General features: G+C 41.3%; 1 protein-coding gene across 1 annotated transcript in view; it reads right to left on the bottom strand.

The window, feature by feature from the left end:
• Positions 1–1301: 1301 nt before the first annotated feature.
• Positions 1302–19869, bottom strand: part of asip1 (agouti signaling protein 1) — a 38052-nt gene continuing 19484 nt past the window's right edge. The window contains exons 2-4 of the mRNA XM_058055509.1: positions 5334–5518; positions 5207–5253; positions 1302–1782 (exon numbers count right to left, since the gene is read on the bottom strand). Coding sequence (XP_057911492.1) covers positions 1618–1782; positions 5207–5253; positions 5334–5502 — 381 coding nt within the window. The 5' untranslated portion in view covers positions 5503–5518 and the 3' untranslated portion in view covers positions 1302–1617. The remainder of the gene's footprint in view (positions 1783–5206; positions 5254–5333; positions 5519–19869) is intronic.

Genomic DNA, 19869 nt, shown 5'->3' on the forward strand with positions numbered 1-19869 from the left:
AATATGGTCACGCTAAATAAAACATGAAATAAATATGAATATTTTTTCCCATTGAACTGTGTTAGAAATTTATTTTCTGTTTGATTGGAATCACTGTTCATATTTTCTCAAGTACAAAATGTTAAGTTCCTAATCAAATTCAGTGCAGAAACACGAGACGATGCTGCGGCGAGCCTCACATGCTGAATGGCGGCCGAAACGCCTTCCAGATCCTTGTTGGAGCTTACACTAATCCATGCGGAACATCACTCACTTTTATCACTCATGTTGCTCTTGAACATATTTATATTCATACAACTGCTATTTGCATATGGCATATTCCTCATTGTTTCAGTTTTATTGGACTGACTTTTTGGCGCTTTCATGTGAGAGAAAAAAACAAAATGATGTACTTTTTGCTGACCAATGACAGTTCTTTGGTTCATGTTGCCGTTGACGCGAGGTTTTTTACAGGGGGAGGAGCCAACATGAAGCGTAATTCAGGCTTTTCTGTGCAGCAAAATCAGACCTGTTGGAGTCATTTATCTACAGCTGTGTGTGACTGGCCAATCACAGACTTTGAAGAGTGAATACATAATGAGCATATTCTTTATACGGATTTTAATACGGATAGGGCGGCACGACGGTCGAGTGGTTAGCGCGCAGACCTCACAGCTAGGAGACCAGGGTTCAATTCCACCGTTGGCCATCTCTGTGTGGAGTTTGCATGTTCTCCCTGTGCATGCGTGGGTTTTCTCCGGGTACTCCGGTTTCCTCCCACATTCCAAAAACATGCTAGGTTAATTGGCCACTCCAAATTGTCCATAGGTATGAATGTGAGTGTGAATGGTTGTTTGTCTATATGTGCCCTGTGATTGGCTGGCCACCAGTCCAGGGTGTACCCCGCCTCTTGCCCGAAGACAGCTGGGATAGGCTCCAGGACCCCCCATGACCCTCGTGAGGATAAGCAATAGAAAATGAATGAATAAATTAGTTCTCCTATTTTGTGTGGAAGTGGTAACTTTTTGGCTTCTTATTTTGTCTTTCCCCACCCTCGCCATCTCTGTGTGGAGTTTGCATGTTCTCCCCGTGCATGCGTGGGTTTTCTCCGGGTACTCCGGTTTCCTCCCACATTCCAAAAACATGCTAGGTTAATTAGCGACTCCAAATTGTCCATAGGTATGAATGTGAGTGTGAATGGTTGTTTGCTGGGATAGGCTCCAGCACCCCGCGTGAGGAAAAAGCGGTAGATGAATGAATGAATGAATACGGATAGTGACAAAATGTACCCTTTTCATACACATATCTGGCAAAAATGTATTATTTGTAACTCATCCCTGGTAAAAACCACAGATGGTTTTCAGTTTATACATCCTCCACATACTCAACACCCCAGTATGATATTGCATATACAGTATTTTATTCATATGGTATTTGACAAGCGGTACATATGCGCCTGAGGCGTGTATGAAAATATCTTGTAGTCATGCATGCTAAAGTGTCCTTGATGAGTTGTCCCATGCTCCTTGTCGGGCTGCTGCAGTCCCTTTGTCTTAAAGTGCGTTCATGCTGGGAAATTGAGGCGAGCTCTCTGACCACCGATCCGTCGGCGTCCACACGCACGGACTCGTCGCCTGCTCAGCAGCGAGGGTTGCCCATCCGGCAGTAACACACCGTTCTGAAGATGCGACAGTGGCAGAAGGCACAGAAGTTGCAGCAAACGTTCCCCGCAGATTTACAGCTGCCCCACAGGGCAACACAGCCTGCGGGTGGGGGAGGGCGCCTCCTGTTGCCGATCTTGTTCTAAATGGAGGACCAACACGACAAACTATGTCTTGGAATATTCATCGGGGCAGTTTCATGACATGAACATAGTCTGCATAGCAGGCTTGGCTGCGGGTGATGTAGGGTTGACTTTTGGATCCTTTTGAGTCTTTGTACATATTTTGGTTTTGAATCGTGACAATTTTCATTAGTAACTTACAAACAGAAATTCTACTGACGAAATGACACGTATATAACACACAAGACTGTTGTTGGCTGTGGGTGAGCGTGTGAGGTTGAAATAAATACTACAAAACGGTGGAACGGTGAATGTGTCAGCTGCCGTGATTCCCCAAGTATAACACCTAAATTTGCACCAAGTAGGAGCCAATCACAAGCTGTAAGAAAATTCACGACAAGCTTGCCAACCCATCAAAATCACAGGAGGTCATTACTCAATGTAACAATCCGACTCAGTGTCATCTTATGTCATCATACAGCAACTTAACACTCAAAAGGTAACTAAGAAACATACAAGAAAAGCACTGATACAAGTTTAAAATAAATAAACAATAAGCAACTATTTTAACCTCTCCCAGCAGAGCAGTTCATTGGTCAATGTCTGCCATGGCTGCCACCAGAGGGAGCTCTTACTCTCTTAGGAGGTCTGAATAAGATATCAGTGGATGAACAATCCAACTCTTGGTGAATTCTGCTTCACAGTAATAGGAAGAGCCGACATCCATGGATTAAAACAAAAGCTTACAAAACTTATATCACTCTCACAAAAACAGGAAGTCCCACATGCGGCGGACATGGTCCTGGACGCTGCTGCAGGGGCCGAGCTGCTCGGCGGAGGGGATCGCCGTTTTAAAGCAAATGGATACTGTGCTGGGCGGCATGGCGGTCCAGTGGTTAGTGCGCAGACCTCACAGTTAGGAGACCAGTTCCACCCTCGGCCATCTCTGTGTGGAGTTTGCATGTTCTCCCCGTGCATGCTTGGGTTTTCTCCGGGTACTCCGGTTTCCTCCCACATTCCAAAAACATGCTAGGTTAATTAGCGACTCCAAATTGTCCATAGGTATGAATGTGAGTGTGAATGGTTGTTTGTCTATATGTGCCCTGTGATTGGCTGGCGACCAGTCCAGGGTGTACCCCGCCTCTCGCCCAAAGACAGCTGGGATAGGCTCCAGCACCCCCGCGACCCTCGTGACGAAAAAGCGGGAGAAAATGAATGAATGAATACTGTGCTTTTTCACTGATATCAGCCAATGCCAATCGGTGGCCCACGGATCCGAGCACCCCTAATACCGAGACTGACTTTCATTGGTGTTTTTTTGTGTATTTAATTTAATATTTTGTTAATTTGTTTACTTTATTCGAGTAGGACATAGTATGCTTTTAACACTTATGTGACCTATAAATGTTGTTAGAATGTAGTCTGTATGTCTGGGTGCTGCTAATAGCCTTTGAACTCACACACGGTAAGTCAGAGGTCTCCAACTCATGAGCTACCAGTTGTTACAATCCAATCCACTTTTCAAGTAGCTGTCCAACACCTTTATTCATGTATTATCAACAGACTATTTGGAAATCCAAAAAAATACAGCTGGAATAGGAACAGATTCTAGAAGATCTAGAAGGCTTTCTGAGTGGGTTATTGTGTGCAGCTGCCCTATAGAAGTCCACACCTCAATACAAAGGGCTGAAAATGAGTCCCCTTTAATAGCTCTTGACATAACAATTACTATGACAAATGCAAGTTTATTGCTTTTGATATGTTGTATTTGCATTTTTATGTCGTATATTATCATTACATTTATAAGAAAATGGTTTCAAAATAATGTTGACAATAATATATCGGCAATCATTTGTGTCCTAGTGAGAGGCCACATGTTTTTACTGTGCATGTGAGTATAGCTGTGGGTGAGCAAGCGTGCTGTGGGGTTGACTTTTGATTCATTGGGAGTCAATCTACATATTTATATCATTAATCATGACAATTTTATTTTATAGTGTGCAAGGGCAATTAGACTGATGAATTGACATGTCTTTTACGTACATGAATGTAGATTTTTTTTGGATAATGTTGAGCCTTTTCATCTCTATTTATTATATTACTTGTGATGCTAATTATGAATACCCAACAAGGAGCAATTACATTTATTAAATGATAATTTTTTATGACGTACACAAATGTGCTGTACATTATGTACATTAAGTGGGCCCTGAGTATCTACGTATAATCGATTAATCATGCCTCGTGTCACACATTCCCGCTCTGCGTGCATATAATCACTTCCAACTCCTTTAGGAAGCAGATATGCGCTTCTTGGAAGTTAAAACCACGGATGCCGAGCAGCGTTCCATTGCCAAGGAACATGTAAACTAATCCCGGACGTTTAAAAACGCGCACTTAAAGCGTGTCAAGTTGCGAATCGGCGCCGTGAGATTTGCGAGGCGATATTTGCAGACGGAACGCTTGTCCACAATAAAGTCTGCAGAATCCGTGGAGACCTCCAAACAACAATGGCCTCTTTAAAGCTGCGTTTTTAAGGCGGGAATGAGGAACCCTTTTTCCTGTGTTGCTGTCTGTTTGAAAAGACATGGAAAAGATTGGATAGCTTCGAGACCTGTCAACATTTCCATGATAAAATAAAGGAAAGATTCTGGTAAAATACAGGCATATGAGGAAAAATAACAAAAATTTTCATCCATCCATCCATGTTCGATCTGCGACCCTCATTAGGGACTTTGGTTGCTAGTCACTTTTGAGAAAATAGATTAAGCAAGAAAGTAGCCAAGTCGGCACCACTGCTGCTGAACATGAGATGGGAAGCCATTCACAGTTGGCGAAAACAAAAAAGAATCGTTCATAAATAGAATGGTTATTGATTCAATTCAGTGGAGGCAAAAAGTTGAACAAACAACTTTGACGAGCCGATATGTGATGGACACTGATGGCCTTTTTTTATTCTAAAATTGGCTACATGTTGTTTTCATTTCAACCAAACATGGGAACCACTCAGTAAGACTTGTAGAGTTAAGCGTTTACATTTTTTTACTATTAAAATATAAAATAAGTGTTTGTGGCTACAAGTATGTATCATTAATGGTTTCATCCATCTTTTTTCTATGCCACCTATTCTCACTAGGGTCATGGGTATGCTGGAGCCTATCCCAGCTGTCTGGACACCAACCATTGTTGTGGCAACTTTATTTCCTAGTAGGCCCACGCATGTCATCACACTTCTGTTTGTTCAATTTTGTGGTTGTAATATTAGTTGGAATAAGTTTTGAAAAGCGGGCTGCACGGCGGTCGTGTGGTTAGCGCGCAGACCTCATGGCTAGGAGACCAGGGTTCAAGTCCCCCCGCCTCTCGCGGAAGACAGCTGGGTTAAGTGGTAGAAAATGAATGAATATAAATATTTTGAAAAAGTACTACAATTAAATAAAACCTCACCTTTTTCACCTTCTTTGTCTTCTTCTTCTTTCCTGGTTTTGCCAGCTCTGCAGGACAGGAAACAGGAAGTGTGAGTAACGACAAACAACACCAAGGACAACTAGGCGGTGTGTTGCTTTCCACGTGCCTACAATGACAACTGGCGGTTGTGAGCCGACGTCACCGCTCTGAGCGAGGGCGTTGGACATGGTCACCTTGTTGGTGGACAGCCTGTCGTCCGCTATCATGTGGGCGGAGCCAAGGAAGTACTTTGAAGTGGCAAAGACGACACAGCCCAGAAGCAGGAAAGTGTGCATTTTTTTGGTCTTTCCTCTGCAGCAGAAAGCGACATTAATGAACATGTTTGTGTGAGGTCATATGTTACAGTAATAACTAATACTAATACTAATACTACTAATACAGCAATCTCATGCTACTGTGGTTTACTGATGTATAAATCAAAGAAAAGCAATAACGAACTCGCCATGGGTACAATAACAGCATGGTTTGATGTGTGCGGGTGATGAACGGGTAGGCGGCGACGTCTTCGATGACGAGTTCTGGGTACAGTAGAACTATGGTTAGTGTCATTAATTCATTCCAGAACGTGGAATGTGTCTCAAGACTCTGCAGTTGTGCAATATGTTGTAAATAAAAAAAGTATAAATGTGACTATAGTCGTGTTTTGTCATGTCTACAGGGCTCTAATAATGCTTTGTTCATTTTAACCTGAAAAAAATAATTTTTCTACCCACCAACTATATGTGGTTTCTTAAGTTTTTATTATTTGCCGTATGCAAACTCCACACAGAGATGGCCGAGGGTGGAATTGAACCCTGGTCTCCAAGCTGTGAGGTCTGCGCGCTAACCACATTTCATTGGCAATTTCACTGCTGTGTTATTGTGCAATGACAATAAAGAAATAAAAAAAAAAGAAAATCAAATAATTGCCCTTATTTCCCCCAAAATATACGCATTAACATAGATTTAGTTGTAGTTATTTACAAAACTACAGTCAACCCTCAGATTTTGTATGTTTTGGCTTTCGTCGAAAACAAATTCAAATAATAATAATCAATAATTTTTGTATAATATTTTGCAATCTGTGAGTGCCATGGCGAGAAGGCTGTATGGGAAGTCAACATCAACAATAAGTTCCATTCATTCACCATTTATAATTAGTTTGAATTGTTTACTGCATATGAAAATGTATTTATATTCTTGTTCATTTGGTTAAGATTCATAGTAATATTTCCTTTGGGAAAAATTGCCTCAGTTTTCGTCGAAGTGGTGCTGTTTGTTTAAAATGATTGCTTCTGAAAGCAGCCCCGTTGTTGGAGACCCATAGTTTAGAGAGCATTCATCATTGGCTGGGGCCCCACAAAGTAACCCCATGAATCACGTTGAACACCTTTACTATATGGACAATATGTCCATACAAGAGAAGTCAATAATATAGAATCACTAAATGGGCTGCAGGAATTGATCTTTGTGCAGATAACATCTGAGAAGGTCCACACTTCTCAGGTGGCACGGCAGAAACAAGCAGGATATTTGCTCATAGTTGAACCTTTGGGCCATGATGTAAGTATAAATTGGTTGGAAAGTATGGAGATCAACATAACAACAGTGCGGCCTTCATTTGAGCAGAACGATAAGACAAGAATTCTCCATTTCAAGCACCAGAATTTATTTTTGCATTTTTGACATTTGTATTTCAAAAGGTTGTAGCTTGAAAATGGTTAGAGATAAAGGCATACTTTAAATGGGGAAAAACATCACTATGACCCAACATTTGTGATGGGAATTATTCATCTCATTTGCATATTATGACGGCTCCGGGATCACAATTTATCAGATCCACTTGTCATATTCCTCCTCATCTCTCAAGCAAACCCAGCTATCATCATCCATCGTCATTTCATCATCATGGGTATCTACCTATCCACTGCATGGTGATCGAGTGGTTAGCATGCAGGCCTCACAGCTAGAAGTCCCGAGTTCAATTTCCCCCATCACTGTGTGGAGTTTGCATATATGAATGTGAGTGTGAATGGTTGTTTGTCTATATGTACCCTGTGATTGGCTGGCCACCAGTCCAGGGTGTACTCCTGAGGACAGCTGGGATAGGCTCCAGCATCCCCCACGACCCTTGTGAGGATAAGCGGTAGAAAATGGATGGATAGATGGATCAGTGTGCAGGAGTAGGGGGTACATGCCTTAAGGGGTACCCCACTGTAAAAAGTTTGGCAAGCACCTGTGTAAACATTGCCCCCTCCCTCTGCCTTTGCCTGAGACTAAATCAATACAACCTGAACAGACGGCTTCTTGAGAAATTGTCTGATTATGAATGCCAAATGAAAATGACACCCAAGACTATTTACTATTTATTATATTTGGATCAAGTGATGAGCTTGTTGGACTCTAGCCTTGAGTAGATCATCATAGTAAGTCAGAGTGACATTAATGTGTATGTCAGCAGCAATACACACTGTATGTACTGTATGTTAGTGCAGCAGAAATACATTTGTATATCAGTCCATAATTATAACTCATAGTAGTCAAATCAAATGGAATAATGGACACAAACAAATCATATTTTCCTGACAATAAATCAATCATTAATATCAGCAAACAGCACTTTGTGTATATATTCGGGCTGTCAATCAATTCAATATTTGATCGTGATTAATCACATTTTAAATCCATAGTTAACTCAGAATTAATCGCATTTAATCACACATAGGAATAGGTTTTTATCTATAGTAAATAAAGGAAATCACTTTCTGGTAAATGACAAGGATAATTACATCAAATTTTATGTAAAAGGATATCAATTTGTGAACTATGGGCCATTATTTAAAACAATACAGTCAGCAAACATATTCTTGTATTCTTTATTATTAGCATATTAGCTCTAAAACTTTCCCACAAACGAGTGAGACGCCTCACACTGACACTTGTTTTTTGATGACAGTGTCAGCTCAAAATAACATTTGTTTATTTATGATACTGGTTTTCGATTCTAAATGTTTGTGAGTAAAAAGCCTATTTAGGAACATTCATAAAGGATTATTATTAAAGATTTGTCACGATGCACCTTTCCTTCATGAAACGTACAAATGAAAATACCTAAAACATAGGGCAATAGTCATAAAACATTTCATCCAAATTGAAAACCTAATGTCTTTACATTTTTCTATTAAAACACATTAAAATACATAGAAATTAATTATTATATTACAGTAAATATTATTTTATTACAATACTGTAACTATTCAATAGAAATCCCACAGTTTTTTAATGTTTAATGCGAGCTGCAATTTGTCCTGCTTTGTTTGACGGTCATTGAACGCAGCATCTAACGTCCTCCGTTGTCCAATGCAAAGAGGGATGTATGTATGTATTTGGATGTATTTTAGCCCTTTTTCTTTCACCTCATATTCGCTCCCAAATGCTGATACTATGTAGGAATGTATAAAGGTAAGATTTGATGACTTTGAGCGCTAACGTGCATCATTGTGGTAGTTCCATGCTAAATGGCTAACGCTAGCAAAACACTGGACTTCAGCCACGGTCATCACATTGACAGCCAGTCAATAGTAGCTGGAAGTCCAATTTGGCTGGCAGTTTAATTCCAAAATCCTCAGAGAGATGTAAAAATGTAAAAAAACTGGTTAGTTGGGCCACGCTTATGCCAAGGTAGCATTGTATATGACAATAAAAACAATACCTGCAGTGCTCCAGTCTCTGGCAGGCCATATAATCCATGATAAGTCAAACACAGCGACAGTAGATACAAATAACTTTGGTCTTGCTACAAGAGCCATCTGCCAGGGCTTTGAAGCTAACTTTACCAATCTAAATACTCTTTTCTTTCTCCATTTATCATCAATATTTGTTCCAGCTTGTGGCTACAGAGTTACCGTGCTTCAACCAAACTACGGTGTGGGCCGTGGGTCAAACAGGAGGAGGGCATGTTAATCGTGTGTCAAAAAAAATGTACTTTTTTAGTTAACTTTGCGTTAACTTTGACAGCCCTACTATAGGTATATGTTTTTGTTTTCCTTTACTATTTGTGATTTATACTGTCCAACTTATAATCTGGAAAATTCAGTAGTAGTAGTATTGCAGGCCCCCGCTCCTGCAAGCGCCCCTACGGTCCTCGCCCCCACACTACAACAACATGGAGATCAGGTCATGGCCACGACTCCTGAAAAATGAGAAACCTTGCTGAGTTTGCTAACCAGCCGCTGAACAGATTTGTGTGGTTTTGGAAGTTCTCGCCTGAGTTGTGATTCCTTTTAATGACTCTAGAGTGTTTAAAAAGGTCGTAAAAGCCAGCCGACCGTGACACCGAGTTAAAACAACAACTAAAACGTTGTTGAGGCGCCTCGTTGAGCTTCAGCGCCGCCCAGCTGTGACGGCGATGAGCCATGGCGCTCTGACTGGAGAGAGGAACATTCCAGAAGATATGAAGACATTGTCTCATTTGGTGTTTTGCTGATGGTGCTGACATCTGCCGACTGTGAGGCCAGAACATCTGATACGCATATTGGAGGAAGTGTCGACATGGATTGCGAGCACCAGCCTCCACCCAGGCAAACACTTCCATGAAGATCACCCCCCCCTCCCCATCCTCTGGTCTGTGTCATAAGGAGCGGCTATAAAGCCACGTTGAGGCTGAACAAGCTGTCATATGAACATCTACATCACGTATGGATGTCACTAATGGGTCCTCATTAGGTGGCACCTCCAAACGGGGCCGTTGTTGGTGCAGTGGGCGGTCAGGTCTCAGGCTTACACGCCACACCACATTGCGGTTCAATTTCAACATATATGGTTTACTATCAGGAGTAAAAAATAAATAATAATAATACATTTTATTTGTATAGCGCTTTTCAAAATACTCAGACACTTTACAGAATAATGGAGTTGAATAAAAACAGAGTAAAATATACGTTAAAATACAACATTGATTGGTTAATACACAGTTAAAACATGAGTCAAAGCGGGACGGGGCACAGCAGTCAGGTATAAAAAGTTAGACTTTTAAAAACAGATTTAAAAAGGTGGCTTTTTAGTCGTTTTTTGAAACTGGGAAGGTCAGGGCAAGCACGGAGTGAATGGGGCAAAGAGTTCCAGAGGGTGGGGGCAGCGATGGAGAAGGCTCTGTCTCCACAAGTTCGGAGCTTGGTCTTACAGGGGAGTGCCAGGAGGTTGGAGGTTGGAGTATGAGGAGCGAAGGGGGATTGTGTGGATGGAGGAGGTCTGTGAGATATGGGGGGGAAGGTCGGATCGTGGAGGGCTTTGTAGGTGATGAGAAGAACTTTGAAGTGAATGCGTTGGGGGACGGGAAGCCAGTGGAGGTTTTTAAGGACCGGGGTAATGTGTTGACGGGAGCGGGTGGAGGTGAGGAGGTTCTGAATATATTGTAGTTTGTTGAGGGTTTTGGATGGTGTACCGTAGAGAATACTGTTGCAGTAGTTTATTCTGGTTGTGATGAATGCATGGATCAGGGATTCAGCGGCAGAGAATGTAAGTGATGGACGGAGTCGGGCTATGTTCTTAAGATGGAAAAATGCAGTCATTTTTGATGCATGATGCACATGATGCACATTTAAGCAAATGTACACAATTTTGGCCTGAATTAAGCGTTTTCAAGCATAAATGTTTCCAATGCTAAACTGTGAGTCTATAGTAGTACTAGTTAGTATGTCTACTGTATTGGGTCATAGCAGTGTCAGGGTGACCATAGGAGTGTTTTTTCATGTTTAGCGGGCTATAATGATGTTGAAAAACATATTTAGTAGGTTGTAAATAGGTTTTCTATGCCATTTATAGATAAGGATTCCATACAAAAAACAGCTGTAATTTTCTGAGAATAAAATCAAACTTAAAGAAAAATCATTTTAGTCATTTTAGTATCATATACAGTGCATCCGGAAAGTATTCACAGCGCTTCACTTTTTCCACATTTTGTCATGTTACAGCCTCATTCCAAATTGTATTAATTTAATCTCTTACCTCAAAATTCTACACAAAATACTCCATTATGACAATGTGAAAAAGTTTTTTTTTGACTTTTTTTGAATTTATTAAAAATAGAAAACTAAGAAATCACATTTACATAAGTATTCACAGCCTTTGCCATGAAGCTCAAAATTGAGCTCAGGTGCATCTTTTTTCCACTGATCATCCTTGAGATCTTTCTACAGCTTAATTGGAGTCCACCTACAGTAAATTCAGTTGATTGGACATGATTTGGAAAGGCACACACCTGTCTATATAAGGTCCCACAGTTGACTGTGCATGTCAGAGCACAAACACCAAGCATGGAGTCAAAAGAACTGTCTGTAGACCTGCGAGACAGGATTGTCTTGAGGCACAAATCTGGGGAAGGATACAGAAACATTTCTGCAGCTTTGAAGGTCCCAATGAGCACAGTGGCCTCCATTATTCGTAAATGGAAGACAAAATTCTCTGGTCTGATGAGACAAAGATTGAACTCTTTGGTGTGAATGCCAGGCGCCATGTTTGGAGGAAACCAGGCACTGCTCATCACCAGGCCAATACCATCCCTACAGTGAAGCATGGTGGTGGCAGCATCATGCTGTGGGGATGTTTTTCAGCAGCAGGAACTGGCAGACTAGTCAGGCTAGAAGGAAAAATGAATGCAGCAATATATAGAGATATCCTGGATGAAAACCTGCTCCAGAGCGCTCTTGACCTCAGGCTGGGGCAAAGGTTCATTTTTCAGCAGGACAACGACCCGAAGCACACAGCCAAGATCTCAAAAGATTGGCTTCAGAACCACTCCATGAATGTCCTGGAGTGGCCCAGCCAGAGTCCAGACTTGAATCCGATCGAACATCTCTGGAGAGATCTGAAAATGGCTGTGCACAGACGTCTCCCATCCAACCCGATGGAGCTTGAGACTTATTGCAAAGAAGAATGGGCAAAACTGCCTAAAGATAGGTGTGCTAAACTTGTGGGATCATATTCAAAAAGACTTGAGGCTGTAATTGCTGCCAAAGGTGGATCAACAAAGTATTAAGCAAAGGCTGTGAATACTTATGTAAATGTGATTTTTTTGTTTTCTATTTTTAATAAATTCGAAACATGTCAAAAAAAATTTTTCACATTGTCATAATAGAGTATTTTGTGTAGAATTTTGAGGTAATAGTTTTATTTAATACAGTTTTGAATGAGGCTGTAACATGACAAAATATAGAAAAAGTGAAGCGCTGTGAATACTTTCCATATGCACTGTAGATAAAATACATTTAATAAAAGTTGTAATGATTGAGAAACAAAAAAAGCAACAAAGTTTTAATTTTTGGAAAATGAAGTCACAAAAAATAACATATTATAGTATTGAAGTCAAAATATCATGGGAATGCAGGCATAATTATGAGAAGGAAATGTGCAAGAAGAAAGATTTTGGCCTGTATTAAGCGTTTTCAAGCATAAAAATGACAAAATGAACTAAAATATAAATATAAGACATTCATAAAACGCACTTAAAGACACATTGTATTGTCACGTTGTATTCCACATTGGTCACTAGGTGTCAGCAATGTTACAATGACGATACAATCACCACCACAGGAAGTACAAAGGAAGTCGTGGAAAACAACTCCCGATGCTAAAGTGTGAGTCTATAGTAGTACTAGTTAGTATGTCTACTGTATTGGGTCATAGCAGTGTCAGGGTGACCATAGGAGTGTTTTTTCATGTTTAGCGGGCTATAATGATGTTGTAAAACATATTTAGTAGGTTATAAATAGGTTTTCTATGCCATTTATAGATAAGGATTCTTACTTTGCATCATTCATTCTGGAACCAATGAACTGTGGTAAACGAGGAGTGACTGTAAAGTGACTGCAAGGCCTCATGGCTCATTAATAGGCTGCACGGTGGACAAGTGTTAGCATGCTAGCCACACAGTCTTGTTGGGTATTCATTCATTCATTCATTCATTCATTTTCTACCACTTAACCCAGCTGTCTTCGGGCAAGAGGTGGGGTACACCCTGGACTGGTGGCCAGCCAATCACAGGGCACATATAGACAAACAACCATTCACACTCACATTCATACCTATGGACAATTTGGAGTTGCTAATTAACCTAGCATGTTTTTGGAATGTGGGGAGAACATGCAAACTCCACACAGAGATGGTGGAATTAAACTCTGGTCTACTAGCTGTGAGGCCTGCGTGCTAACCACTCGTCCGCCGGGCAGCCCTTGTTGGGTATGAGGAAGAATATTATATAAGTCTCCATTAATTGAAACCACTCACAAGCAAAATAAACAACTTTTCTCAAAAGAGTCAGAGTCTCCAAATTGAAAGAATTGACAGAAAAGCCTCCTTGTTCAGTTTGAGTGAGCTGAGAAGTCTGAAGGTGTCCAGAAGGGGCTCACGCGTGCCAAGCGGGGTGTGCGTGCGAGGCCCTGGTCAGCTGAAAGCCGCACTTGTGAAAGGCCAGGAGGACACAAGATAAAGTCGCGATAAGGAACTCCATCATCATTCCTGACGGGAGACGTGATGCCAGGAAGGGGAGCCAAGAGAGGATTTAGATCATCAAAACTAAACAGTCTCCTTCTCATGGAACACCCGCACATCAGAAAAACGTGTTAGCAATAGTTTGTCACTGACAGATGCTTTAATCTGAAGCAAGCGGGGGACAGCTGCCGCACCGGGGCCTTAGTTAGCATCCAGCAATTATCCTCTTTTTTACCTTCTTGTAGCTTCTGTCTTTTGTCACCGTGCCCTCTTTGGTAGGGCAAACCCAAAGCCAGCATCATAATACTAAACCAGGGGTTTCCAGGAGCAGAATACAAAAAAACAGCTGTCATTTTCTGAGAATAAAATCTAATTTAAAGAAAAATAATTGTAGTCATTTTAGTAACATATAGTTGAAATATTAAAGACAAAATACATTTAATAAAAGTTGTAAGGATTGTGAAACAAACAAAGCAACAAAGTTTTAATTTTTGGAAAATGAAGTCACGAAAAATAACATATTATAAGATTGAAGTCAAAATATCAAGGAAATGCAGTCATAATTATGAGAAGGAAATGTGCAAGAAGAAAGTTGAAGTAGTTGGAAAATGTAAAAAACTACAAAACAGCTGAACAAACAGTTGTGATTTTATGAGAATATTAAGAGAAAAATTACAAATATGTTATTTTTTTAGAAGTCGTAATATTATAAGAATATATATACATAAGAAACAAAGTAGAGTTTGCATTTCTTTGAAAGATTAGGTTGCGTAAAAATATATAATATTATGAAAATAAACTCAAAACAGTATGGGGAAAAAGTTAGAATATTATGACAATAAAGTCATAAAAATAAAAATAAAAATAAAAATAAAAATAAAAATAAAAATAAAAATAAAAATAAAAATAAAAATAAAAATAAAAATAAAAATAAAAATAAAAATAAAAATAAAAATAAAAATAAAAATAAAAATAAAAATAAAAATAAAAATAAAAATAAAAATAAAAATAAAAATAAAAATAAAAATGGTTAAATACTGTACGTAATATTAATTAATTCATTCATTTTCTACCGCTTTTTCCTCACGAGGGTTGCAGGGGCTGCTGGAGCCGATCCCAGCTGTCTTTGAGCAAGAGGCGGGGTACACCCTGGACTGGTCGCCAGCCAATCACAGGGCATTAAAATTAAAATTAAAATTAAAATTAAAATTAAAATTAAAATTAAAATTAAAATTAAAATTAAAATTAAAATTAAAATTAAAATTAAAATTAAAATTAAAATTAAAATTAAAATTAAAATTAAAATTAAAATTAAAATTAAAATTAAAATTAAAATTAAAATTAAAATTAAAATTAAAATTAAAATTAATTTAATTTAATAAATACAAATTTTGTACAATTATTTCAGAAGAAAGTTGAAATATTTGGAAAATATTTGGAAAAATACAGCAATAATGTAAAGAAAAGAGCACATAGCCACATTCATATTAATAATGGACTTTTTCCCCTATATGACAAAGCTGAAATGCAGTTTTTTTCTAGCAAGTAACTGGTAGTAGGTATTAACCGTAATGATTGGTGCCTCGTTTCAGTGCCATCATTATCGGCAGAAAAAAACGATGCCCATATGATGAGATATATGATTTTTATGCCAATATTGACGGATAATTGGAAGGTCTGACGAAGACACGTATAGAATGTGACGTTCTTTGTAAACTTTACTGTCTACCTTAACACACCAATAGTAGTGCTCAGTCCCAATGCAGTAAACCTGTTTCTCTGTCGTTCTCCACATCAGCCACACTATTTCTTCATCATCCATCCGTCACACTGACACAAGCGAGATAGACTTAGACTTAGACTTCCTTTATTGTCATTGCACAAAAACACAGTAGTGAAATTGCCAACGAAATGTCGTTGCCTGGCTCCCATATAACAGACACAAAAGAAGATAAGTAATAATAAATAATAACAATAATAATAATGTGGAGAATAAATAGACACCAAATATGAACAACATAATGTAAAGTGCAGCGTGAACAGTAAATAGCCCAAATAATTTAAATAATTAAAATAAATAATAATGATGTAGTAAGGTAGAGGGGCTTATTTGGCATTGAGCAGTCTGATGGCCAGGGGGAAGTAGCTGTCTCTGAACCTGGTCGTCCTACAGCGGATGCTGCAGAGCCTTCTCCCCGATGCCAGGCGAGAGAACAGTCCATGCTGGGGGTGTGTGGGGTCAGAGCAGATTCGATGGGCTCTAGATACACACCGGCTGTTTGCTATTTCCCTAATGGGGGGGAGCTGGGTCCCGATGATCTTCTCCGCTGTCCTCACCACTCTCTGCAGTAACGTCCAGTCCGAGGCCTTGCAGCTCCCAGACCAGACGGAGATGCAGTTGGTCAGCAGGCTCTCGATAGTCCCTCTGTAGAAGGTGGTAAGGATAGGAGGGGAGAGGGAGGCTCTTCTCATCCGCCGCAGGAAGTGCAGTCGCTGCTGTGCCTTCTTCGCCAGAGCGGAGGTGTGGAGTGACCAGCCGAGGTTGTCCGTGATATGCACCCCCAAGTACTTGGTTGTGTTCACAACTTCTACGGCTGTGTCGTTGATGCTGAGTGGAGTGTGGCTGGGTCTAGATCTCCTGAAGTCGACGATGATCTCCTTTGTTTTGTCAACGTTCAGGATCAGGTTGTTCGCCTTGCACCAATCCACAAGGTGTCGCACTTCCTCCCTATAAGCCAGTTCGTTGTTGTCCTGAATGAGGCCCACAACTGTTGTGTCGTCCGCGTACTTCAGGATATGGTTGCTGCTGTACTTGGGGCGACAGTCATGGGTCATCAGGGTAAACAACAGGGGGCTCAGAACACATCCCTGGGGTGAGCCGGTGTTCAGGGAGATGACACTGGATGTGTTGTCGCCCACTCTGACATACTGGGTTCTATCTGTGAGGAAGTCAAGCAGCCAGTTGCACAGGGAGGTCTTGAGGCCCAGTGGCTCCAGCTTGCGTACCAGGTCCTGGGGGATGATCGTGTTGAATGCTGAGCTGAAGTCTAGGAACAGCATCCGTACATGGGTGTTTTTCTTCTCCAGGTGCTCCAGGCTCAGGTGGAGAGCAGCGGAGATGGCGTCTTCAGTGGAGCGGTTTGGCTGGTACGCGAATTGGAAAGGGTCGAGTGATGGGGGGAGTATGGAGGTGATATGGTCCTTAACCACCGTCTCGAAACATTTCATAATGGTTGATGTGAGTGCAACGGGCCGAAAGTCGTTCAGACATGTAATAGATGGTTTCTTGGGCACTGGAATTATTGTGGCGGACTTGAAACACGGGGGGACTACAGCTTGGGCCAGTGAGGTGTTGAAGATGTCTGTGAGCACGTGGGCCAGCTGGTCTGCACATTCCTTGATCACCCGTCCTGGAATGGCGTCTGGGCCTGCAGCTTTCCGCACGTTGACCTTCCTCAGGACTCTCCACACAGCAGCAGTATCAAACTTGACTGCCTGTTCATCTGGGTGGGGGGTAGCCTTCCTCGCAGGGTTATTGTTCAGAGCCTCAAACCTTCCGAAGAAGTCATTTAGCTCATTGAGGAAGCTGATGTCATTCTGGCAGGATGCAGGTCTGGCTTTGTAGTCAGTGACAGTCTGGATGCCCTGCCACAGTCGTCTGGTGTTGCCGGGGTCCTGGAAGAAGCTTTGGATCTTCCGGCTGTGGGCACGCTTTGCCACTCTGATGGCACGGTTCAGATTTGCCCTTGCTGATCTGAGTGCCATCACATCACCAGATTTAAACGCAGCATTGCGTTCTCTTAGTCTTTCACGCACCTCCTGAGTCATCCAAGGTTTCTGGTTGGCCCGTGTGATGATCGTCTTGGTGACTGTAACCTCCTCCATGCACCACTGTATATAGCCTGTTACAGATGCAGCATACTCCCCCACATTGGTGTGTTGGTTGTATGTTGCAGCTTCTCTGAACATGTCCCATTCGGTGCACTCAAAACAGTCTTGCAGTGCAGACATAGCTCCCTCTGGCCACACCCTCACCTTCTTCACAGCAGGCTTTCCCCTGGTGAGCAGGGGCTGGTATGCTGGAATTAGCATAACAGATCTGTGATCTGAGGAGCCAAGGTGTGGGCGGGGGACGGCTTTGAATGCTTCCTTGATGTTTGTGTAAGCCAAGTCCAAAGTATTCTCACCTCTAGTAGCAAAATCCACATGTTGGTAGAAATTCGGAAGCACCGTCTTCATGTTGGCCTGGTTAAAGTCTCCAGCAACAATAAACACGCTGTCCGGGTGTGTGGTTTGCATGTCGCTGATGGCAAGGTAGAGTACATTCAGGGCTTGCTTGCAGTTAGCATCAGGTGGAATGTAGACGGCAACAATGGTGACGCTGGTGAATTCTCGGGGAAGGTAGAAAGGTCTGCATCTCACAATCATAAACTCAATGTCCACACAACAGTGACTGGAGACCAGGGTAGCGTTGTTACACCAACTGTTATTAGTATAGATGCAAACACCGCCCCCCCGGGTTTTACCCGTGAGTGCATGGCTCCTGTCAGACCTGAATGTTGTGAGCCCGTCCAGGCTAATGGCGGAATCCGGGACAGATGAGTTGAGCCATGTCTCGGTGAGGATGAGGATGCAGCAGTTCCTTGTCTCCCGTTTGGTGCTTAAGTCCAATTTCAGGTAGTCCAATTTGTTTTCCAGGGAGCGTACGTTGGCGAGCAAGACTGATGGAAGCGCTGGTCGGAACGGGTTCGCTTTTAGCTTAGCTGTAAGTCCACCACGACAACCCCGCTTCTGCTTCCTCTCGCATCGCCTTCGATGTCTCCACGGGCGGTCTGTACTGTGATCTGTTATTCCTAACTGGCGTAGCAGATCAAGGCTTTCAAAGTTTATGGGCTTCAAATTGCTGATTTTTCTCAGACGAAGGATAGCCTGTCTGTTGTATACTATTCTAGTACTGTTACGCTGGGCATTTGATGCTGAAAACACTGATCTATGTGGCGAAATTATTGATAAAGTGTCTGTATTACCAGGAGCCAAAGCAGCCGCAGCCGGACAGGGCGCCGCCATCTTGAAAAAAAAAAAAAAAAAAAAAAAAAAAAAAACACGGATTTCTGACAATCAACATAACACAAGCATGTTGTTACACTAACTTTGTTTTGTCTAATTAACTAGCAAACACCATTACAACGCTAGGCCTCCATTGACACAACTGTGGATCAGTGATCACTTTCTCTCTAATTGTGTGGAATTGTAACACTGTATATATATATATATATATATACAGGTAAGGGCCAGAAAATTAGAATATTTTCATAAACTTGATTTATTTCAGTCATTGTGTTCAAAAGGTATAACTTTTACATTATATTTAATCATTGCACACAGACTGATGCATTTCAAATGTTTATTTCTTTAATTTTGATGATTATAGGTGGCAACAAATGAAAATCCGAAATTCCGTGGGTCAGAAAATTAGAATATTGTGAAAGGGTTCAATTTTGAAGACACCTGGTGTCCTGCAAAGGGCTTTAAATGGTCTCTCAGTCCAGTTCTGAAGCTTACACAAACATGGGGAAGACTTCAGATTTGACAGCTGTCCAAAAGGCAACCATTGACACATTGCACAAGGAGGGCAAGACTCAAAAGGTTATTGCTGAAAAGGTTGGCTGTTCTCAAACCTCTGTGTCCAAACACATTAATGGAGAGGCAAAGGGAAGGAAAAACTGTGGTAGGAAAAAGTGTACAAGCGATAGGAATCACCGCGCCCTGGTGAAGATTGTGAAAAAAAAACCATTCAAAAATGTGGGGGAGATTCACAAGGACTGGACTGCTGCAGGAGTCAGTGCTTCAAGATCCACCACCAAGAGACGCATGAAAGACATGGGTTTCAACTGCCGCATACCTCGTGTCAAGCCTCTTTTGAACAAGAAACAGCGCGAAAAGCGTCTCACCTAAGGAAAAAAAGAGCTGGACTGCTGCTGAGTGGTCCAAAGTTATGTTTTCTGATGAAAGCAAATTTTGCATTTCCTTTGGAAATCGAGGTCCCAGAGTCTGGAGGAAGAGAGGAGAGGCACAGGATCCACGTTGCTTGAAGTCTAGTGTGAAGTTTCCACCATCAGTGATGGTTTGGGGTGCCATGTCATCTGCTGGTGTCGGTCCACTCTGTTTCCTGAGAT

This window comes from Doryrhamphus excisus, chromosome 18 (assembly GCF_030265055.1).
Source record: "Doryrhamphus excisus isolate RoL2022-K1 chromosome 18, RoL_Dexc_1.0, whole genome shotgun sequence".
In the NCBI taxonomy this organism is placed as follows: Eukaryota; Metazoa; Chordata; class Actinopteri; order Syngnathiformes; family Syngnathidae; genus Doryrhamphus; species Doryrhamphus excisus.